The sequence below is a fragment of the Helicoverpa zea genome, chromosome 22, assembly GCF_022581195.2.
Source record: "Helicoverpa zea isolate HzStark_Cry1AcR chromosome 22, ilHelZeax1.1, whole genome shotgun sequence".
In the NCBI taxonomy this organism is placed as follows: Eukaryota; Metazoa; Arthropoda; class Insecta; order Lepidoptera; family Noctuidae; genus Helicoverpa; species Helicoverpa zea.
Genome location: NC_061473.1, coordinates 331,807 through 356,875, shown reverse-complemented (window position 1 = coordinate 356,875; position 25,069 = coordinate 331,807). Strand labels below are relative to the sequence as shown.

At 38.3% G+C, this 25,069-nt stretch overlaps 1 protein-coding gene across 4 annotated transcripts in view; it reads left to right on the top strand.

The window, feature by feature from the left end:
* Positions 1 to 25,069, top strand: part of LOC124641387 — a 141,236-nt gene that overhangs the window by 30,454 nt on the left and 85,713 nt on the right. For all 4 annotated transcript variants that reach the window (XM_047179460.1, XM_047179458.1, XM_047179459.1 and 1 more), the window contains exons 2-3: positions 17,832 to 18,015; positions 22,437 to 22,641. In XM_047179460.1, the coding sequence (XP_047035416.1) occupies positions 17,842 to 18,015; positions 22,437 to 22,641 (379 nt within the window). In that variant the 5' untranslated portion in view covers positions 17,832 to 17,841. The remainder of the gene's footprint in view (positions 1 to 17,831; positions 18,016 to 22,436; positions 22,642 to 25,069) is intronic.

Below are 25,069 nucleotides of genomic sequence, written 5' to 3'. Positions count from 1 at the left end.
TGACTTCCTTCTACTTACTGTTATAATTAATCGGTGACGCATAAGCCATGATCATCATCTTACTGACATTCTATTGCACAAATGTATCTTGGAATCATTTCATCTGGATGCTTTTGTGCGACCGTTTAAAGTAGGTCTTCGGAAATCGTTCCCTCATTACGTAGTCTTGAATGAATCTTTTGTATTGTTGCTTTTGAGAAGAATCCTTCAGTCTAGTGAATCATTTTGCGTTTTATGTGGAGTTTCCTCGAGATGTCGGTACCTCGCTGATTCTTTTAAACTCCACCACTGTTTGCCGAGAAGATGGTCCTTCCAGCCGACAAAAATAAAACAATGTAGTCTCATTTATCAATCTTGTTTACTCGGAAACTTGACCGAGGAGATATCATGACATCCTCTGTCACATACAACATAACATTGCGTTCATTCATAATGAACTGTCGATTTCACGAACATGAAACAATTAAAGTAAGTACGTTAAAAGAATTCGCCACACACGACCAAATATTTCGAAAACGGCTAACCAACATCATGTTTCTTACTTAGAAAACTTCAATGTTTTAACGTGTGACGAATGTCTCAAGTGTTTTCGAAAACGTTTAAAATAGTAAGTTGAATAGTTCCTGAGAAACGCGGTGCGAGGGCGGATGGCAAAATAAAGTATTGTGTGGCTTAAGTAAATATTTGAAACCTATTAGCTGTGGGCACGGTGATTTTGCGGGGATAATGGAATGGGAATAAGGACCCTGGAAGGTGTCGAGAGAGCGAAAAGGTTGAAGCAAACATTTGCGATGTCGCTGATCTTATTTTGTTAAAAAATTGCTCAACAATAAGGGATCTTCTGACTTAGCTAGGTCTGACTTCTTTAAGCATCATAATAGCTATTATGATTTGTTTTTTCGCGTAACAGTCTGAAGCTTCTAGAGCAGCCACATCCGAATTGAGGACCTCCTCCATTTTGAAATTCTGTTTATGCATATTTATCATTGGAGAGGCCTATGTCCAGCAGTGGACTGCTATAGGCTGATGATGATGATATTTATCATTCAACGAAATGGTCTACACTCAACATATTCGCTTTGCCATCGAGAATAACCAGAATGTACACTTGTGTAGTGTACTAACCAAATCTGTTTAATTATAAATCCGATTAGAAATTCCAGGTAATAATAGTAATTAAAACCATATCCAACATAGAAATTACACTGAAAATTGAAATTATTCCTATATTCTATACCTGTGCAGTAACGATATTCATCAAAATCAAATTAATGATAGAATTTGACGTTGTCGTTATATTAGTACTGTAGTATAGGGACGCATTCATTCCGACTGATCGACAATACCGGCCATTGAAACCGCACCCATGTTTCATAATAATTTGCATTGTATTTAATGCTTTATTGATAACTAGCTTCTGCCCGCGACTTCGTACGCGGATCCTGTCCCTTATGCCAGCGACTACGGGGTCAGCAAAATCAAAGATCTGAACCGTCTGATATTGAATTTTAAGGGCCCGTTGACTTGAAAACAACGGAATACGGATAAACATTAGAAACGTTCCATATATTTAATTAAATTGGACTAAACAAAACGCTGAGAACTGAACCGCAATAGGCGTGATCATAGGGATAAAAGTAGTGATTCTAATAAGTCTGCATTTAAGTTATGTGGCAAAAATGTTACACGTATTATTACGTAAAAAAACATTAAATAGATGACAAAGTCGTGGTGACTTAGTGGAAGTCGTGGTGGTTTAGTGGGTAGAGAACCAATCTCTCAAGTATGAGCGTGCGTCTTTGATTCCAGGTCTGGCAAGTGCCTGCCAATGCAACTTTTCTAAGTTCGTATGTACTTTCTACGTATATTTTGGATACCAATAACCGTTATTTGGAGGGGATGTTAAACTGTAGGTTCCGGCTGTCATTGAACATTCTTGGCAGTCGTTATGGGTAGTCAGAAGCCAGTAAGTCTTACCAAGGTATGTTGGGTTGAGCGGGTAACCAGGTTGTGGAGGTCAGATAGGCAGTCGCTCCTTGTAAAACACTGGTACTCAGTTGCATCGTGACTGGAAGTCGACCATAACATAATTGGGACAAAGGCTCTTGAGATAATAACGACAATAATAATGAGATATAGGCACCGCAGGACATCTGAGGCTGATGACGGGGAGTAGCAACCCCGCGGGGCTATACTATATGCTGAGTTCTCCAGGGAGAGTATCCCCCATCTCCGGCCGGTCGGAGTGAACCATGACGGGGGTAGGTCTCACGCCTCTGGCTTGGCTTGGCCGTCCAGAGTGGAGTCGCTAGAGCAGGATTAGTAGCCCTGCTCGGAGGGTAGGTGCCTCATGGTAAGCACAGGGAGCGCGTAATCTGTGTTTAAAGTCCGCCGAGGTATCCTCACGCTTCAGGTTCCCGGGGGCCCAGTAAGTGAGGTGGCGAGTCTCCACCTGCCATTTTTACATGTACCATTGACATCCACTAACATCCCATCACAAATAGCCCAAGTAGTTTCCCTCAATAGTTAGCAATAGTTTAGCACAGAACCGGGGATTGTCTTTTTTTTAACGACGTCCACCGGTGAATGTCCTTGGGTTCATTTCTATAGTGTATAAAGGGATAATCGACGGTATTGTGTCACCATTTCATTAAAGTTGTCTCAAAAGGGCTTCAGCGTGTTGGCTTCGGCCCCACGTTTGCCTCCCAAAAATTCGGAACTCTGTAGTCCCGAGGTCTGGAAGAGACATACAAAATAATAATGAGATATAACGCAACAAAGTCGGAGAGTGAGGGCTCGTGACGCCACGTCTAAGTATGTAAAATTTGTACTAAGCAGTGACTTAACGAAGCGTTGTTGTATCTTCGTTATTATTTGTTTGTGAGAGAGAGAGAAAAGAAAAATACGTGTCCATTATTTTAGGATAGGATTCACCATACCTATTTCATAACATTCATTTCTATACATTTCAAGTGTAGTATTGCTCTTGAAGTTTCATATCAGGTGTTCCAGATCTTCGATGTTTATACATCAATAGAGAGTGCTTATCAGATTGAACCACTTTTGCTAAAACGTCATATCTTCATATGCTATAGTCTAGCTGGACTCCTGGAGTTCCACATCAGGTGTTTTACACCTTCAATTTGTATAAGTCAACAGAGAGTGCTTATCAGATTGAACAACTTTTGCTAAAACGTCATACCTCTATATGCTATAGTCTAGCTGGGCACCTGGAGTTCCACATCAGGTGTTTTAGATCTTCAATTTGTGTAAGTCAATAGAAAGTGCTTATCAAATTGAACAACTTTTGCTAAAACGCCATACCTGTATATGGTACAGAGAAGCTGGGCTCTTGGGGTTCCACATCAGGTGTTCCAGATCTTCAAATTTATTATCTCAACTAAAAATGCTCATCACATGAAACAATTTTTGCCATGGCACCATTTTTATATCTCTTATAGTTTTGTTGGTCTGTTGGAGTTCTGCATCAGGTCTTCAAGTTTCGAAGATATATTATAGCCTATATGTTGACCAGGCTTAATACTGATACAACAAAGAAAAAATCATTGAAATCCGTTCAGTAGTTCCGAAGATTAGCGTGTACAAACAAACAGACATACAGACATACAGACATACAGACAAACAGACAGAATTTTTTTTTTGGATTTGTGCTCCATTACTGTTTCTAAACCCCACCCAATTATTATTTTTTAAATATATTCAATGTACAGACACAGTTTTTTTACAGATTTATTATATGTATAGATTTTGTATTTCACGTTTGTTTTAACAGATTTATTGAAATAATTCTATACTTAATTAAGATTAATGGATAGTGAAATTAATTTGTATTTTGTTATTTAATTACCTCTGTTCAGATTGAATGATTTACGCAGTATTTTTACTGCATTGTGATAATAATTTATATATGGCATCCATATACGAAGCCTATGAATCTAGATCTGAAATTCCGGGTCCCGGGATTAAAGGCAGCTGTCTTATTTTATGTGCTATCAAACCTACAGTATCACAGTATGAAACATTAATGAGTTACCAGAGCCAACACTAATATTTTTTGTGCATACATTCTGACATGACAAACGCGAAGTCCGTCTGGCACGCCTCTTGCATTGTACGAAGTATTGTAACATATCGACTCATCATTCTAGAAGACGGAAACATATTACCAAGGAACTGATTGATTTAATAACATGAACTATTGGGCATATTATATTTTTTGTTTGTCTCCAGTCAAGCTAGCCTTTTAAAGCCAAACTGCCAAACTAATTAATTGCCTACGTCCAACGATCAATAAAAGTAATTAAAAGTAGACTGAATAAACTGGATTTACCATTTTATATCAGTAGGTATACAACCGAACTATGAGCGAAATTTAATTTGTTATGACGGTATATTCACAAAAAATAAAAGCGCAATAACTACAGTTGTAAAATGTACAGCTTTAAATCAAATCATTTTGATTAATTAATCCAATTTCGTTCTGAACCAATCAGTCAAGCTTTTCGTTCATTAGTGTGCGAGTTACACACACATTGAAGAGCTCATTCAGATTCACACTAAGGGGTTGAAAACGCGTGTTTTAGTAGGGAGGAAAACTTCAGTAACTGTTCAAGGACCTCCGGGAAAGTTGGGACTTGCCATTGAAATGTAGGGTAAAGGTCGTGCTCAACTCAGCTGTTGTAATAAACTTCACGATACGGGAACAGATGAAGTTGTTTAAGTGTTCATATATTGATTTGAAGGTAAGTATAAAACTGTACTGAGTATTTAGGGAGCTATTGTTTCAAAGGTGGCCTTTTTATAATTCTGGTGATATTTGAAACTTAATTTATCCCACCATGTAAACTCGGGCATCAGTACTTAGGTTTCAAGCACAAAATACGTACACAATTTTTAACAAGCAAAAGAGAAATACGGACAAAACACAAAGAATAATTCAGTCAGACAGCGCGAGCTGAACGCTGAATGGTTTTATTTTTTCTATTTTATGTTTATTGCACATGCCGATTCCCCACGCAGACAGAACAAAACGGCTGTAAACAAACCTAATAAAATATGAATAGTGTTTGCAAAGGTTTTGTTTGGAGATCAGACGTCAGAAATAGCATAGACATAGATATCTACGTCTTCTGGGTACACGAATAGTCTTATAGAAACTTGTATATTTTTGCTTTCCTTAGCTGGGTTTAAAAAAACACATCCTATTGTTAACCAGATTTGGGATTCTAAACCTACTGAAATCAAACACTAGAGGCGTAATTTTCAGTCTTAGTTTGCCTTCCAATACTTCTAAAACGATGTAGACTGTTAATGAACAGGGAAAACCTAGCAGGTACTTGCTAAACCAAGAAGGTCAGACGTAAGTCACGGTGAAGTTAACCTAGTAACTGCTGATCTGAGGATTAGCACAATTAGGCTAACCGGTTAGGAGGCGCGTCTCCTTGCTAGATAGCGTCAGAACAAATATTGGAGGTTCAAGGTTATCCGTGGCAGTGTTAACCGTCTTATTTCACTTGGATTCCAAAATCCAGCATGTAATACTTCTTACCTAATTCTACGCCAGAAAAATAGCAATTCTTTGTATATGTTATGGACCATGTGATTAATTCGGGCATTATTAATAATGCCCGAGCATTATGAATAATGTCTAGCTTTATCGGGCCAAGTGATTAATAACTATCTTAACTTCATTATTTATCACATTGCACGGGCATTATTATATTGCTACATGACAGTTGGGCAATTTGATAATAAAGCAAAAAATTGAAGTTAGTGACGAAAACGTATCCCACGTAACGGTTGCCCGGGTAACTGGGTTGAGGAGGTCAGATAGGGCAGTCGCTCCTTGTAAAGCACTGGTACTCAGCTACATCCGGTTAGACTGGAAGCCGACCCCAACATAGTTTGGGAAAAAGGCTCGGAGGATGATGTGACGAAAACGTATCGCTGCAAAACCGACTCCACGTAGTCTTGTCTGTCCTACCCCTAGAGTGCAATTCAAAACCGCGTAAGTGTGGAGGGGCGAGGCGGCCTGCGAGCTGAGGCGCAGGTAGTTTTAACGCTCGCCGACGCGGCTGAGGCTGGCCGGCTGAGCCGGCCAGCAAGCCGAAGCTGCGGCGGTGAGCGTGAAAACCATCTGCGACGATAAGCTCGCATGGGACCGCCGGAGCCCCGCAGCACCGGAGCCGTGACAGAAGCCATGCTTGCTGCATGTTGCTTGCTTACATTTTAAACGTACTGAGTTAAAAAATTAGAAGCTAAATAAATAAATTTTATGATGTCATTTAATAGAATTTTAGAAGTTTACTGTTAGAACGCATGCTACAAATTTAGATGCTAAAAAATAACCATCATGCGGAGTTGTATTTAGAGCGGTTTACTTAGAAGATAACGAGTGGCTGAGATAGTATTATTTAGATGCTCGTTAATTGTGGCTGACTTAGTAATTTAGAAGGCAACATACATTATTCGGGGCGAATAATTATATTAAAAAGGAGCCTGTTTAATAAGCACCCTTTAAATATGACTTTCCTTAACTTTTAAATGCAAAAACTAGTGGATTTTTAAGGCAGAAGTCCTTCATAATTAATTCAAATCATGAGGCTGATTATTTAAGTGGTTTAATATTTAGTTTATTTTAAATTAAATGGCAATAACAATAAAAAAATGAATATAAATATGTTATTACTTTGCTTGTATTACTTTGCCCAAAAGGTCACGGGCAATATGTATAGTGCCCGGTCAATTTGATTATTTGAATAATTATTATCAAATTGCGCTCTCATATTGGGCATTTTTCATAATGACCGGGCATTATGTATAATGCTCAATTTATCACTTGGTCCATAACATATATAACTAATGCACATAGTATGTGATACAATCAATACTGTATGTATTCATTTTATGTTCTTGCATATATCTTAGTCGTGTTATTCGCAACATGTTCTCATCATAAGATTCGTACATTTTATTAGCATAGCGACAAATAAACTCCCCTTGAAACTTCACAGCGAAGTTTGTAAACTCTTGCGGAATGCGAACCGAACCACCGTAGCCAAACAACCCCATTATTAAACTGGCTTCCAATTCTGTATCCAGTAAACGAAATTAGGAAAAAAACTTGACAATGTTGTACCGAGTTTTTGTTCTACTGTAGACTTTACTCTGAGGAACCTGGCACGTGGAGACCCTTTTACTTTGCACGTTTGTGAACATTCCTACAACGGGAGCTGTGGAAAATTTTCACCAATTTCAGTAGTATTTTATTATTTGGTTTACTTAATTATTATTTGTTGATTCGTTCTGATATTGCAATAAGTAATTAGGATCAACGTCCTTTTCATGATAAGAGATCATAGATTTAACGAAAGGGGTCATTCAAAAGGCAAACTTGGTGTGTCAAATTGAACACGTAGGTGAAAGAGTCTTTTCTTATAGAACAGGCTACAAATTATACTTACCTAATCTACCAAATTCTTCATGCATGTTTTTCGCTTACATTCACATTTTTTATTTAAATAGAAAACGCCTACTTGACTTTAAAAGACATTTAAAAATAGCTCACAAATTAAACAAGTTCTTTCCAAACTTCGATAAAATAAACTTTAGCGGTTTCGTGTTTGACGGTCGCAAATATCATTGCTTAATTAAAATGCCAATCGCTAAATCAGAATCAAATATTTTTAAACGCCATTATTAATCATGTCACTCCTTCTGAGTTCTATTTTTAATTTCCTGTTTGTTGTAATCGTTTTGACAATTTACTTGATAGTTAATTGATGACAGATTAAATGCTAATTGTCTGTTTAATTTAATTTTGTAGCTTAATTACTGGTTTGTGTGTCAAATGATATGATGAGGAAAGTTTCGATTGATACAGTTACCGTTGTTTACATACTTATGATTGTAATATAAGGTAGTTATTGTTCGCGGAAGAGGTATATAATTATCCTAGTTTAGGAAAACATGGCTAGTTTAGTTAAACATAGACGAGTAATTCTCACAATATAGTGAGACAGTGCAAAAATATTGGAAAAAATGTTAGTAACTGAATAATATAAATGAAACGATAACATGTCATGAAGAAACTGCGCGATTCAAAGACTGCGGAGGGATTATTTTTGTAAAAAAGTAACTATAAGAAAATAATAGAAATAGCGAAATCATCTACTTTGTCTAAGGAAAATATATGAGATCACCGGTTCTGGAACAGTAGTTTGTCCGTCGGTCTACTTTAGTTATTCGCTTTACGGAAGTGCTTATTTCTACAAAGCAAATAAATCAAATAGTCTGTCTCCTCGTATCCTGTCATATTTGTTTGGTAAGCCAGAATGGCGCTATGGAGAGACGTCACAGGAAGTGACGGCGTCTGATCATAGTCCGCATTGCCAAATACGATTGTATGACGTGTGTGTTTATGAAAGCGACAGTGAATTGATGGCGCGGTGAGCTGGTCAGCGTTCTCCGAATGACGACTGGCAAGAGCCTGGGAAGATTTTGAAAATATTGAATATGCGCTTGTGACCCACAGAAAAAATAAAAATCGATGTTACAGCTGCAGTCGCGTCGAGATCATGCTGTTTAACTACAGTTTCAGTTGAAAGCCTACAATCGTGACATCGACTAGAAAATAAAATATTTATCATAAAACGTGGAACTGTCGAATGTTTCCAACACGGGATCGATGCTATCTGCAGCCATTGCAGCGTTTACACGAACTAACTGCGCCGTGAATTAAATATTTGTATATTCCTAGCTACGGATGTACTGGCCCCCCTTTGGGTTGGGACCCAGGGGCCCAGGCTGTCCACCCCTCGACAACAATAGCGCCCCGATTCGGTGCACGCCTATCACCATTTTATCGGACACAGTTCCAATCACTGGATTTAAGTGAGTGTACTTAAACTCAGTTTTTGTTCTAGCTTTTTCTGATGTTGCGATGTTTTTGAAAAACTATTTGGAGTGACTGTCGTTCCTCAATCGAGTCGAGAGCTCAATCTATAGTTTCAAAAACTGAAAATGTTTGAAAATTGTAGTTTTTCGAGCTACGCCCATGCAAATTACATCACAGAACATCATTCACATTTATGAGATTGTAAAGTATGTCATTTGCACTTAAGTAACTATTTATAGCCATTTAAATTCAGTGAACAAATGCATCGCATCATGATATGTGATATTCAACGCCTCTGGCGACATATTGAAAACTATGGTCTGTCAAAGAATCCCGGTCAGTGTGAAAAAACAGTATCCCATCACGACATGATGAAGATAAATATCATTCCATCTCTACAAGCTTGACTCGTAATGACATTTTGAATGGCATCAGTCTAAACACGTCTCACAAGGAATCGATTTCATACTCAACAAAAAGCAATAATGAATGCTAGTTCATTGGAAAACAAATACGGAATATAAAAACATGGTTATGTAATGCCTATTATACCCGAACACACAAATGGCAACTGTTATAGCGTTTTGATCTCTGAAACAATTCCAACATTGTTTTTTTTTTCTAAGACCGTCGGCGAACGGCGAGTCTTACCATTTGCGGTTGGATGTCAGTGTTTTATAATAACATTGGGTTGCTTTCTGAATACATTTAATAAACAAATGTATCCGTAGATAAAACTGTCTGCGGTTTTCAAGCGGAGACTCCGTTAACATAACAGCAGAAATGACGTATAATCTATCTACCGTATTAGAATTAACAGATTTCAAAGGTCACCGTTACAATATACTCACAAAGAAAGCGAAAGCGCTTTATAAAAAGTCCCGAAGTTATTTACAAAGTAAAAATTGACACATCGCTCGATTTAATCTGATCCCACGCGAGTAATTAAGTATCATCTTTTTTTGAACTTTTTTCCGTTTCAAATATTAAGATTTTTTTAATTATTAATTTCTTTGCGTTTTCGCAATAAAGTGAATCGTTTAGTCATGTCATCATTTTTTATTTCGGGGTCAGGTGAAACATGGTTTTCCCTAAGAAAATTCTCAGAAACACTATGCCGTTTCGATTATTTGGTATCCAGTAAGTGGTAATAGACTTACAACTAAGTTGGCAAATTGCGACTGTAAATATTTGCCTACCGATTCCCGGAATAAAGATGAAATGTTATTCTGGCCTGGTTAGATATTGACTCTATCCATTTTCACTTCTCGTTGCTGGACCTTCTAACTTAATATTATTATTGTGGATGCTATTTCATTGGGAGGTTTTTCTGTTACTGTTTCTAAGCAAAATATCGGGGTCATATACTACCCTGTTTATTCAGCAAACAAAGGGAAAACAACAGCTATAGGATAAACACATAAAATCTATTCTTAACTCGCAAGTAGCTCAACGAATAAGTGCCTTATTTTCCCGTATTCTCCGAAAACAGGACACATCGCGTCCGCCGGGTAACAACAAAAATATTATACGCACAAATGTACGTTGAATCTTTTACATCAAATACGAGGAACCAATGGAGCCCATAGAAAAGGAAGGGCTTCTAACTGAATTTATATTTTATTTACCTTGCCGCCTACTCGATGCGATAGTTCGGTTAATATAAGTATTTGGATAATGGCGAAGTGGTCAGGGCTGGCAGAACGATAAATAAATTCAACACCAAATGTCGTCCCCGAATTTATCTCTAATATTCATCAAAGTAGCTTTGAGATTGGAGTGCTGTTGGCTGGACGGAAATATTTTTGTAAGCCCCGAGATTCTTCGGTTCTATTACCCTAATGCATAAAGGCACGGACTTCATATTTTTATGCCGCGATTTTCATCTTATTTTATTCAGACGCTGCCGCTGTTGTGAAGTAGATTCAGTCTTCGATAATCTCTCGGTAAGATTTCCCTTTTTATTGGCGGTGCCCTTTACTTCGAGAATTAATGTTGCTAACAGCTCTTAAATGTCGACACTCCTAATGGCGGAACCTCTTGAACTTTGTTAACGCCATAAAAAACATTAAATAATTGCTTAGAAAGGTGCGAATACCAGCCTAAAGGTTTTAACAATTTCCTTGACTTGAAGAAAACGTGGCATTTCATTGGCTACCTTTAGTGTTTTATATTGTTGGTACTCTAAGAAGAACTACTGTCGTCTTCATTCAGTCTTGACACATACGCCTCTTTATCTAAACCATTTACCTTTTTGGCTTGAAGTGATTGATCAACATACATCCAAAACTTTCACAATTTTTTTCAGCACATTCCGTCTACATGTTTGCTAACCCTATATGAATTAAAGGGACGTTTTTATAGAAAATAATATTCAAACGAAAGCCCGTTTCGGCAAAGCGGGCGGGGTGTTGGGGGTGGTAGCCTCCCCCTCCCCGTGCCTTGTACGCCCGGGGAGAGGTTGATACAAATCGTAGTCATTAATGTTTAATAAATATTTATTTTGTACGAATTTGTTGATGTTCAGGCTACCGTGGGTTCCGTCAATAATTTGAATCCATTTTGTTTTATTGGTTTTAAAAATGAAACGTGATTTCAATTTTAAATTGCGTGGTATTTTTTGACTACACTTCTGCCGAAAAGAAAACAGGTTTTTAATTGTTTTAATTATCTTTGGTATTCTGGAGATAATTGCAAGCACTGTTTAAGAAGACGATGGCTACGTTGTCTCCAGGCATTGTGTTTTTAATTTTTGACGAATAGCTGTATGTTTATAGAAGTAATATTTTTCCCGTAAGGGTCTGAATAGACTTCTAATTCAGATTTTACCAATAGGGACCCTAAATATTTCCGTGAAATTGAAAGCCAATTTAAAATGTGGTAGAAACATTGACGTTGATATGAACGTTTTCAATTAGCACTCGCCTAGTCTTTAGAAACGTAAATTGAATACCGCAAGTAATTTGCTGGAATATTTAGCCGCAAACCAATTGAATTTTGTTGTTATGAAGCCATTTCTCGTTCAGTGTTTACTTGGAAATTGTTGATTTTATTGATTACTTGTCCATTCCTATTTAGGGAAGCGTAACTTCTATTGGCATAGGTACTGAGTACCTACCGAAGTCTCGAGTAATGGGAAGTTGAAAGGTGTTATTTTCATATAGTAAGACGTGCAGATATGTAGAGTAGAAATATCTCCTTTTCCATATGAGTTCGCTCCTAGAAAGGTTTAGGAGATTTTGATCCTTTTATGATTATTTGGTAAGTGAGTATCGAAAATATATTGGTTATTGATTTACCGTTATGTACTTATTCATGACTATTTTATAACTTAAATAAGGTCGTTTTAACAAATTAAAAATAGCGAGTAAATCTGTTGTGGTATCACCTAACTAAATCCTTCGGCCGTCTCATTGTAGATTTATTTAAGTGCCGCCTCTGTCGGAAGCTAATTTAATGATGTTCAGTGATGATTTTTAATCTCATCAGTAATTAAGGCAACCACTTTATCTGTCACTCCATCAGCAAACAACGCCATAAAGATATAACCAAGATAAATTAAATAACTCGTTCAAAACATGATGTTTATCTCGATAAAGTGATAGGTAACTCATTTTACGAAACTATAAATAAATAGCCATTAGTGATTCACATCATTAAGTACATGGAATATTCACGAAGAGGTTTTTATTTAATATTTATATCTCGTTCATGATTAAAATTGTTAATTTTACTCTGATTGATTAATGTTTAACAAATGTTCAAAAGTCAGACCAAATTCTTGAGTCATAATCATAAAAGATTGCGAAAATGCAATGTTGCGAGACCATACAATGATGTGGTTTTTTCAATATTTATCCATTCCGCGTTTACTTTACAAGATACACGATATTGAATTATAATAAGTACCACGAAATACTACGTTGTGATGATTCAACCTCAGCAAATATTAGCAGTCAATCGTCCTTGATGGCGGTTGCCTATTTGCTCCCCGCCAATTGGTAGATGCCATTAAAAAGACATCACAGCGGCCTCAAACCGGACCGAACCGGTTCCGCCACCAGCTGATAAGTAATGTAATCTAACAACATTTGTGTAGCAATTGTTACACGCTCCGTAGTTGAGAGTAAGGCCCAGTCTCCATTGAAGCGAAGCCGAGCGGAATTCTTAAACAACCAATAGATTTTCGATTTTGATTTCGATCTGCTTAGGGGTGCTAGTGCGTGGGCGGTGACATGACGATTGAATAACGAAGTTGTATTGGTTGCTTAAAAACTTCTCCGCTACGCTCTGGTTTGGTGGAATATAGGCCTAAGTAGATTCATATTTTGTTGTACCTGATAAGTCTCAGCTTTGGAACAACAATAGACAAGGAAGTCGTTAAAGATAGATTCGTTCAACGAAACGCAAAATTATTAGGGATTTCCACTGCTTCATCACTATTTATGACTATTTAATATTTTCCTCTCTAAATATTTGACCTGTTAAAAGGCCTCATCCAAATATTGATTTTGCTAAAACCGCCGCTCGAAAATTTGATACTAGGCTTTCGTTTTGATATCAGGTTATCAAAATGTGCGTGTATGCGTGCGTCCGTATCCACCAGACCCCTCCTGAGGGAGGCAGACAAAAATTGCACACATACGCACTTACGTACATATGTAGTGTATGTATGTAGTAGCCCAGACAGGCCAACATACACGGCGGTAGCACAAAGGGCCGGCAATTAGACCCGGCACGTCACTCGTACGTATCGATCGGATTGTCCGTCCGTCATTGTGATCCGACGTGTTTGCATATCTGCGCGCCTGGTACTCGCTTGTGGCGACACAGGTAGGATGTGGTGGGTGCTGTCTGTCTGTATGTATGTGTGTGTGAGTGGGATGTCTGCCGATGTCAGTTTTCGATGTAATTTTGGACTTAAAATTTTAATCCCTGTTGGGTGCCAATCCAATGGATCGGTGCGTCGACGTAAATATAAAATCAATTTTTTATGTAAATCGGAAACTTTTATGTAGGAAGTACGCATTAGATATTTGTAATTTTGTTCTTCTTTACTTCTTTCATCTAACTTCTGAAACCTTTCCAAAATTCAACGACTCAAAACAACCAAAAGCCAATTTGGATGTACACCTAACTTTTGCCTTTATCGTCCATTCTATTGCAAAGTAGTCAATTAGGCATTGTGGTAATCCTATAATCTTCGTAATTACTTAGGTAATTTAGACAATTCAATACTACTCTACGCACTTGGAAATATATCCAAATATGAATTTCATTCCTACTACGCTATTTGAACCATATCTAATAGAGATCTAAGTATCTGATACCGTCGAATATCGAATGCAGGAAGTGTTTATGTGTCGAGTATCGATAACTGGTTGTTACACATTTGGAAAACCATTTCATCATAAGACATTTAAGGAAATACGTCACGGTTCTAATGTGTTCGCACACATGCTTAAATAATATACTCTTTAAGCTAAACATGGATTTGATAGTGTGGCTATTTGTCACTTGAAAAAGGATTTTTAGCTTTAATACCAACAAAATCCACCAAGGTAATTGTTTTAAAGCAATATCTCCAAATTGAATTCTCAACCGAATTGCGTCCGCAAATTGTTCAACAGTATTTATTGTTTACGCGAAGGATAGACCAAATCAAGTTAATTTACTGGGGAATTTACGAAACAAACCGAGTTAGCTCGAAGCTATAGCCACTACTCTCGACTACGAAACTCATTTATCTTTGACAAATATTATGAAGTTATTCTGGCGAGATTTAATATAGCTAATATTTGCTCACTGGATAAATATAAGTTTGTAGTCGTCTGCAAACAAATTTAATTAAATTAAGCGAAATTCTAATGAGTTTGATATTTAAGCAAGTACATACTTCAAAATGTTTACGTAAAATCTAATATCATGCTAATTTTATTAAGTAATTTGGTTTATTTTTGTAATTTGGGGTTCATAAAACAGAGAATGTTTTTCAAAAGCTTTATCTACCCTTTCTTATGCTTATGAAATGTTATCGTTAACACGCCACAGCAGCCCCTCTAGTCAACCCTAATCCTGAAGCTTGCTACTAATCAGTATTCCGGGTTTACTTCGCATGTTGACTAATTCCGACTATCCGTATGTACCCGGGTATACATGCCTGTATTTGCGATGAATTTCCCTCGCTCGGATATCGGACGGTGCTGACTGGCAGTTGTTGATCAGTTTGTTATACTGCACTGACAGTTTTAAGTAGTTAGCTTTAATAGGACAGACGACGTAGTGTAAATGAGCCCATTAGTCGACTTTTAGGTCTCTCACTCAAGGGGTCATGTCCTTTGCTGCTGCGAAAAAATAACGCTGCAATGTTTTCGCTATCTGTAGCTACCATTTAAAGTTTCAGTACCAACTTTCCAGCTGAAACTACAGCAAAAACTGTACCGTTTAATTCTACAAAGACAAAAAGAAGTAGGACGCCACTACAGTTCAATGTCCGTCCTAACAATGAACAGAACACGTCATCGTATTCGCACTTTCGGAGCGTGATGCTACGTCAGACGATCGATGCTGCTGCTGGATGCTTATGACGTATCCCTGTGGCTGCCAAGGCGATGTACGTCACGGCTGTAATCCTGGGAGCTGCAGTTGTGGATATTAATGGCTGGCTCATGACGTGTGTGGCAAGACCTATAGCTCCATATGGGATTTAAACACTGGCTAAATTCGGGCGTTCAAATAACCCTGTAGAAGTTTCATCCAAGAATTTCTGTTGTTCTCATTTATCAGTGGTATCCATTTCATCAGCGGTCACCAAATAATAGTTAAACACCCAAATCCTGCGTGACTCATTAGTACAATCGCGCGACACGATCGCTTAGTCGTAATGTGTAATAAAATATTCATTAATGTACAGCGATTATCGCGGCTGGGCGCCGATTTCTATGGGAAGGGGTCATGGCCTATAATTTGATAAAAAGTCCCGTTGAAGGGTGTATTCACGCATATACGCCATTAGGGAAACGACGATGTTTATTTCAGTGTCGCCGTAAAAATTGAATGGCTCAAAATTCCCCTTTTCTTTAAAAAAATCAGTTGAATGTGATAATTGGGTAAGATAAATAAAACCTCATGGAGCTCTTTTATTGACGATACTGGTTTTGGTTCTTGCATTAGTTAAGTTGTTGAGAAAACTTGAGGGCAAGTGATCTTTATCATACTTTTTCTTTAATCAAAGATCGAGTCCGACAATAATTTTTGCTTCAGTAGTTTTACAGTTCCAGACCGTACTCAAGTCGCGTTCGTGTTTTAATTATTATTCTTTTGTGTCATAAATTAAATTAATTTCGCGCTTATTATTCGCGGCTCGCCTTCACAGCCTTCCCTTTTTCTAAGTTATTTGTAGGCCATCCTTCATTAATGGGCAGAATTCCAAGCGGAATCACCTGAAGTCACGTATTTACAAGACGTGAGCTGCTTCCAAATGCCTAGATTATAATAGATGAGTGCCTTGATTTACTGGACTTGTAGTCCATTTCTGGACTATTGTTTCTACAACAGATGAGCTAATTACCTCCCTTTTGATGATTAGGCAATATACACCAGGCGTAACTACTGTATAATTATGCGACAATTCTCAATATTTATGGATGTCATTGTGATTGGTAGCGCAAGACGTAGGTGCCTATCTTTCTGGTAACCTCATTGCCCAGTAAGTCAATAGGTTTTTTTCTTTGCAACTGGAGTACTTCTAAAAGATTGTTTCTAATTACTAGCTGACGTCACCAGAGAGCATTAGCCTTATGTTGAAAGTATTCTATCTAAACATTATACTGTATCGAGCGACGACACCACAATGCTTATCATATTGACAATTACGTCACCCCGTATCGACAGCTCGAGATACGATTGATAGGTCCAATAATATCTGAAATGGTCTCATGTCTCTCAATGTCGGTGAAGTAATGTATTTACTGAATATTCACTGGACTATTTCCATTTGCTGGACTAGGATGAAAAAAGCTATGACTAAATAGAAAAGGTATTTTCCAGACTAAAATTCCCGTCTGGGTGGTCAAAGCTCTATTAGATTTCGTTTCGCGCTGCATTCGCAAAGGAATAAATCATATTTCATAGCTTACTCTCCCTGAGGCCTGAGTTCAACTTTCCTTTGGGAAACTTTATTCCTACTGCCCCTGAGTACTATAATACCTTGAAGAGTAAAGAATGGTACAGATAACTCCTTAATTTAAATTCTAATCAACTAAATAACTGTCAATGAAAAGCAATGTATAGCAAAATGTCTATTCGTCGATATGGTTACCAAAGAGTTGTATTTGCAAGACTTTCCTGTTTGATATTCATGGGTGTTACCCTAAAAGTGTTAGTAAATGCTGGCACTGCGCCAGGGTTCACTTTCCGATTGGATTTTCACGACCTATAGATGTCTTGAATCGCTGATCGCGGCGGAGGAAAGCTATTTATGGTTTTCTTGAAATTAGTGAGGTGAACATTTAATCGATTGAATGGAACTGCTTCTTGGTAGCTTCCCATGCGATTCTTATCCTTCTAGGGAATGGGAGCTATGGGAAAGGAATAGGTCTCAATAATGTCGTTAATAGGAAAGTTCATTTGCAATCATTGCTGTCGTTGTATTGGGAAGAGAGGTTGCGAGAGAGGGAGAGAAATATGTACGATGATACAACTTCTATAGTTTACGAGACGCGTTTTCTTGTAGTTTGCTCTTTGCAAAGGCATACTTAACCCTCTGCAAAAAGCTCTGAAGAACGTAACTGTCTACCCAGTCTTCGGTGATGCTTTTCTAGTCTAATTGGTTGTTTATCATGTGATTTTTGTCTCTTTTCTTTTTGTTTTTGATTTTGACTTGTTTTAACTCTTGTTCTGTATTGTCCACCAGCTGGGCGGGTATGGAGAAGGCCAAGGCGTACATAAAGAGCTCGCTGGCGTCAAAGCCGGCGTCGCCGTGCGCGTCGCGCGACAAGCCGGCGCCCGCGCAGCAGGAGGACGCGCGCGTGTGCTTCGTGTGCGGCGGCGCCGGGTTCAGCGACCACTACACCGTCAGAGTCAAGCCTGATACGCAGGTAACATTACACCAGTTTGCAGCTAAAGTACGTGCCCTATCACTTTCGAAGTGCTCGAGTCTACAAGGATACAGTTACACGGCTGCGCGATTGCTCCAGAAAGTACATTGGGTCAGCAAAAGTTTGACACTCCCTTCTGCTGTACCCATTGTCGAGGCTCATTGGATTATTTTGAACCTTCCAAGAAATAGGGTTACATACCATGGTAGTATCTTAACTGCTACGGTGCATCAGTACTATGAAAGATTGTGATCCCATATGCAGATGTGTTCCATGCTCGGATTTCGAAGATAGAATAAGGTATCCCGTGAGCATGTGAGGCCGATGCCCTATGGCTAACCTATGTGTAAAGATAAACAATGTTCTTAAAATAGCACAACTTATTTCATAGCTTAGTAATTTCCCCTTCGCCACACAAAACCTTCGCACCACAACGAATCGGAGGCATCCATCATTTCGCAACGATGTCTTGACGTTCAGAACGACATTGTCACCCAATTCGCGTCTTATTACGTGTAGTCATGTGTTCGGCCAGTTCCAACCGGATGGCAATTGATGGAGCGCCTAAAGCGATTGACATTTGACACGTAATTATGGCCGGTGCTCGAGTGTGCTCTTGTTCGAGGCAAAATATTAACATTGGTGCTGTGATTGGAACTGTTTGTAGGGGACGGCTGTGTTGTATATTTTATTGATTATGATGTGGGTTCGTGTCTTTGTAATGTATAAAACAGGCTCAACATTTATTTTTTAATGTGCTCTTGTCATTCTACTTTGACGTTCTTCAAAGGCGTAGTGATATAGAAAAGCTTATTCATTGAAAAGACATAAGCTATAAACAAGGACATCAAACATGAGATATTATAATAATTCCACAAAATACAAGAAGGACGAAAGAACAAATTACAATAATATTAAACGGAATATCAATAACTGAGAATAAATACATTTTAATAAGAACTATGCTTATGTTAATGGTTAGTCGGCGCATAATGTGACCTAATTCTTATACAATAATAGATCGATTTATTTATGAGAGGTCCTCTGTGGTCCGTTTCGTGACGTCCATTCATATACATGAGTGTGTGTGACTGGTATCACGTGCGATTTTGGCCATGCTCGTCACGTGGCGAAGAGTTTGCTGTGCCCAGCGTGAAAATTCCGAAAAATATACCATTCATGGCATTTATCCTGTTGTGCTCTAGTCAGGGTTTGGTAAAAAGTTGAATAATACCAGACGTGACACGTTGTATTTGAAAGAACCTTTCTATATATGTAGAGCTAAACGAACACTACTAGAATCGGTTCTTTGAGGTTTCTAGGCAACCTTTTGATATTGTGAAGTTAATATGATAGTTGTGCGATGTTCTTTACGTGTCATCAATTATCTCGGAACGTTTGATGATGTTTCGTCAAAAACCTTGATTTCAAAGGTATAGGATATTCTTAGGTTTTGAGCGAATACTCTGTCAGACCTAAGTTATTATCATTATCGATATTCAGAAAGATAGCCGCGCACGCGTCCCCCGTGTCGAGCTTATCACACGTTCGAAAAACGTGCGCGCTCCTGAAACGTACGGGGGCCAAAGTTTAATTAGACAAATGTATGGGAGCGCCGACCAACTAACGTTTAATATACGAGATTTTGGCCTTTATCAGAGCAATCGGCCTACTTTATAGATACAGGTTTGCACGTCTTTTGAGACAAACCCCGAATTAGTGATACTCTTTTTCACTCATAGCCGTTTCCATTCCTTAATTTGAATCACACATCTCAAATAGGTTCTATTTCTACATCAAAACAAAGAAGATCATTTAAACATGGTCTTTCTGATACCTACATATGTAAGTATTTGTAAAGTAAGATAGATGACAAATCTAGACACACGGCAGTGTGTCCGCCAAGTTCGAGCAAAAAAAGCGACACACCGGCCGTGGGTTATATTACACGAACCATTTCGGGCCAAATTCGACCCCCCTGTAACTCAAAATCTATTTTATTTATGCATATCAAATTTCTAGTATCTGTTGAGACCCCCTCACTTATCTAAAATACAAAATTTTATTAATATACCTATATGTAGGTCTTGAGATATTAACGTCAGAAAATAGCTGTTTTTACTATACACTCACTGACTGACTGATTCACTGACTCACTCATCAAAAACCTAGACCACTTCCAATGGTCGTATTGACTTGAAATTTGGCATGGAGGTAGGTCTTTATGTCAAGGTAAAGGGAAAAATCTGAAAATGGCCAAGTGTGAGTCGGTTTCAAAATAATGAAGGTGTTTTATACCCGGTGTAAATTTATACCCCTAAGGAACTAAAACTACTAAATTTATCTATATTTATATAATATATCTTCGAATGGTACAAAGGTTTGTATTTAGTCAAAGTAAAGTAAAAATCTGAAAACGGCCAAGTGTGAATCACTTTCGAAAATAACGAATGTGTAACTTTGATCCACGAACATAATATATGATAACATGTCATGTCAGTCAGTTGGTAAATCTAGTCCATTTATTTAATCTAGTTCATTTCTTTGTAAGAAACATAGTGCATATAAAAAAATCTAAAAGATAGTATAAATGAGACATTTCTTTAACTAACTTCATCATAAGAAAAAATAAAAATAAACGACCTTACAAAAATAAATGAAATCCCACCCAAAACAAAAATGTGAAAGACTGCCAAGTTCGATAATATGGGAATGCTTCGCCTATAAAAGAAGTGAGATCTGAATAAGTACCAAGTTCCATACACAAGCCTCAGTTAAAAATAGTTGCTTTTTAATGATGTTACTTGGCAAGTTTTAATAGAAAATTAAATACTTGATTCATTGCGTTTAGTAGGTTTATAACGGTGTATGAAAACTTGCCAAGTAACATCATTAAAAAGTAACTATTTTTAACTGAGGTATGTGTATGGAACTTGGTACTTATTCAGATCTCACTTCTTTTATAGGCGAAGCATTCCCATATTATCGAACTTGGCAGTCTTTCACATTTTTGTTTTGGGTGGGATGGATTATATCTATCCCAGTTTTCAAGCGAAGTAAGCCCTATCCCTCAGAATCCAGGGATAGTCCCAGTTCATTCTAGCGAAACGACAGACAAATTCCAATATTTTAGTATTAGGGAAAACGGGTAGCTTGCGAAAAGAATACCTAGGATTACTGGGGTGTCGTACCCGATGTATCTACATTGTAGATTTTACAGCATCAGACGGGGGGATTTTACGAGTTGTGGCAGTACTACAAAATATAGGCAATTGACCCTCTTCACTCATAGAGGGAAGGTTTAAATAATCAGACCAAAAAATTAAACAGCATCAGCAGTCTTACCAAAAAAGAAACTTATTTAATACCAAGCTTTGATTGAAACGTACTTGAATTTCTAACACATGTATTCCAACACATGAAAGCCACGGATCCTTAGCCTCTCTCCATTTAGTTCTGTCGGATCACTTGAGCAACATTGATAGAGTGCATCGTCTACGTCTACGTCTCATCTGTAAATACCATTATGTGCGGTTCCCATGAAATAATCGGCGCATCACGGGTGTAAGGCGTAGCAATAGCTCACGCCGTTTTCCCATAAACGTTCCCACATAGTTATTGTTAGGACACGTCTTCACTGCGTGACAGTGTTGGTGAAACGTTGCGACATACTGTAAAGTTCTCGGATAGAAGGGCCGATTTAAACTAGTTTTAGGCCTCTCTATTTATTGAAAGGGCTAGGTGATTATGGGTTATTAAAGTTTCATGATTAATAGGCGATTAACGCTCAATCCTTCTCCATGTGAGGGCTGTAACGAACGATGATAAATACTACTTTGTAAGGTTAAAAGTAAGTTTACATGTTGGCGAATTAGTTCTAAACTTTCCCCTAACATTACTCTCAATGTTTCGAAAAACATTTTGTCGAATGTCTCCAGTGAGTAGACAGCTTTAGGCGCGTATGCAATCGGTAAGTGAATAGATAATAGTTATAATTCAGCGGAACGCGCTGCATTGATTTCTTGAATATTTTGTCTGTGTATTGTACTCGATAATCGGTCGATAGTTGCACAGTTTTGTTATTAGATTTCACTCGAGTTTTTAATTTGTGTTGACATGTTGTTTTACAAGCAGCTAACATGACAATGACACGTAATAAGCTTTTGTTTATAATGGCTAAAGAAAACAGCCATCAAAAGAAGCAACTACTGTTTGACCCACACTTCTTTCGTATTGATTTAAACTAGCATTCAATACATCTCCAGACTGTAAGCAATGTGTAGGTTAGGTGTGCCTAACTTAGTAACCATGTTGCCATGGGATACTATACACTCTTCTATGAAGACCAAAATACTATCGTTGACAAAATCCACCTCCAATCTAGTACTGCCTAGCTTAAAAAAATCCTTACGTTTATACAGTGTACGGAGCCTTACTTCCCGTTCCTGGGCGCGCACGCGCCGCCGGCGGGGTACCGCGCGGAGGGCGACGAGGAGGGCACAGTGCGATGCTGCTGCGTGTGCTACACCTTCCTGCGCCAGCAGTGGGAGCAGTACGACCGGGAGAACAAGCCCCACTCCCAGCGCTTCTACTGGATGAAGAGGCTTGACGGCAAGCCTTTTATAGGTCAGTATTCATAAAGGTATATAGTCTGAAATCGCCAACCCGCATTGAACAAGCGCGGTCATTAACACTCAATCCTTCTCCGTGTGAGAGGAGGCCACAGCCCAGCAGTGGGATGATAAACAGGCTGTAACTGTATTGATAAAGGTACAACATCATCCTCCGAGCCTTTTCCCAACTATGTTGGGGTCGGCTTCCAGTCTAACCGGATTTAGCTGAGTACCAGTGCTTTACAAGAAGCGACTGCCTATCTGACCTCCTCAACCCAGTTACCCGGGCAACCCAATACCCCTTGGTTAGACTGGTGTCAGACTTACTGGCTTCTGACTACCCGTAACGACTGCCAAGGATGTTCAATGACAGCCGGGACCTACAGTTTAACGTGCCATCCGAAACATAGTCATTAGTGTCTAAGATATACTTAGAAAGTACATACAAACTTAGAAAAGTTGCATTGGTACTTGCCTAACCTGGAATCGAACCCGCGCCCTCATACTCGGGAGGTTGGTTCTTTGCCCACTAGGCCACCACGACTTCAATTATATATATATTGATAAAAGTACAACGTGTTTTAAATAATAGGGGACGATCTCCAAACTAGGTTTTGGATGTTAATCGATGATATAAAAATCTTCTGGCTTAAAAGCAGAAACTATGGGTTCAAAAGAATTGAATCTTCAATTCGAGCATTATATTTATACTCATATTCTGTGCAAATATTTTTTTCTTATTCTTATTCTTAGTCTGAGACATAAGTATAGTCGGATGCCTAGATCTATGGTCTCATTGATTTTAAGTCGCCATAGATGTAAAACTGAAGTTACTCACGACATACAAACATAAAACGTTCGCTTTGGTTTAACATAGGCAGAACACAGGTACTCCATAACAACATTCACATCTTAAACGTTGCACTTACAATAAAGTACTTGAAACAATGTCTTCGAATGCTATGTATCTGTCTATCCGACTACTAAACGCATCGGATCAGTCGGCGTCACTTCGCTCGTACACAATGTTGCATTCCGATTTACTCAGAATGGCCCTCGTAAATCCGCGCCTTTCCGCCTCGCCTCGCCTCGCCAGATAAATAATATTAAAACAAAGACCAGCCTCGTGTAGACGTGTACTACTATTGTTTACATAGTTATTGTACCGGGGCCTTTTTTCAATAGGGTTTGTTTACGATTTTAGGGGCTCTTTCACATTCATTACTGTCAGCCACTTCTAATTGAATGGGAGTGTGGATTTATAGGAAAGTTAGTAAACCTGGCTATAAGTCAAATGTGTTATGACAGTTGTTACAACCCCACTTGTCTAACTCGGGAAAAATAACTGGAGAGTGTTTTCGCTCGAAAAGCATGACCCAGCTAAACAACATTTGTTGCAAAAACAGAGAGCCTTTATGCCCATAGAAACAAAATTCTCATTTCAGAGATTATGAAAGGAAAATTCTAAACAGGTTGATTAATTTAATAGATGCGGTTTCTCTTACTTGAAGCTGATCCACGGGTCGAGATAAAAATGTTACATCCAACATTTTTTAAGTAAGAAAAATAATAACATTCTGCGAAAAAATATCCTTAAAAATTGTTATCAAACATTATTTCAACTGTCAAAACGGGTCGTGTCGTACAAAGCGCCCCCTGGCGGATTATCCGGGAGGCTGAGCCCTCCCACGGCACTCTTTTGTCTCGGCTGAGCCGCGCCGTGATAGACGCACGGAAAGTGTCCTATTTTTTTTCGTCCCTTTTTAGGACATTGCTGTATGTACGGAGGTACCAATTTTAGGTCGCTTTTTTGGCGGAGAATTTATTTACGTCATGTTTTAAAATGTACATTTTTATTTCGAGCTTGTTCTATTTGAAACAAAGAAGTTAATGTGGAGGAAAGAACTGCTTTTGTATTGAAAGGAAAATACCCAACCACTGCTTTTCAAGTATTGAAACAATGACTGTGCTTATCAATTCATTTGCCAAGTCTGTTATTTCACTATTGTCTTGTACTACTATAGTATCCCACTTATATTATGAAATATTTAAGAGTAAACAATTATCACTTATGAGACAAGACCTTTTGGCAAGGACAGACCCGTTGTCCGACTTCTTTTTAACTACAGTGACGTACTTTTAACGCGTCATACAAGTCACCTGCAAATACATAAGTACACAAAAAACCCAATTGCAATATCCTCACAGGAAAGTCAAACCACAGACCTACGACTAGACCAACAGTCCATTCATAAAAAACAAACACATGATTTTAGTGAAATCAGTGATACGAGGCCTCATAACATAGGTGTTTACTTAGCATTTCGTGGTAGGCCATTGTGGTCTGCCAACAATGGCTGTTTGGATACGTGGCACCTGCGTTAGCGACCTGACACACGTGACTGATTGTGTGGCCCCCTAATTGGTCAACTAGAATCGTA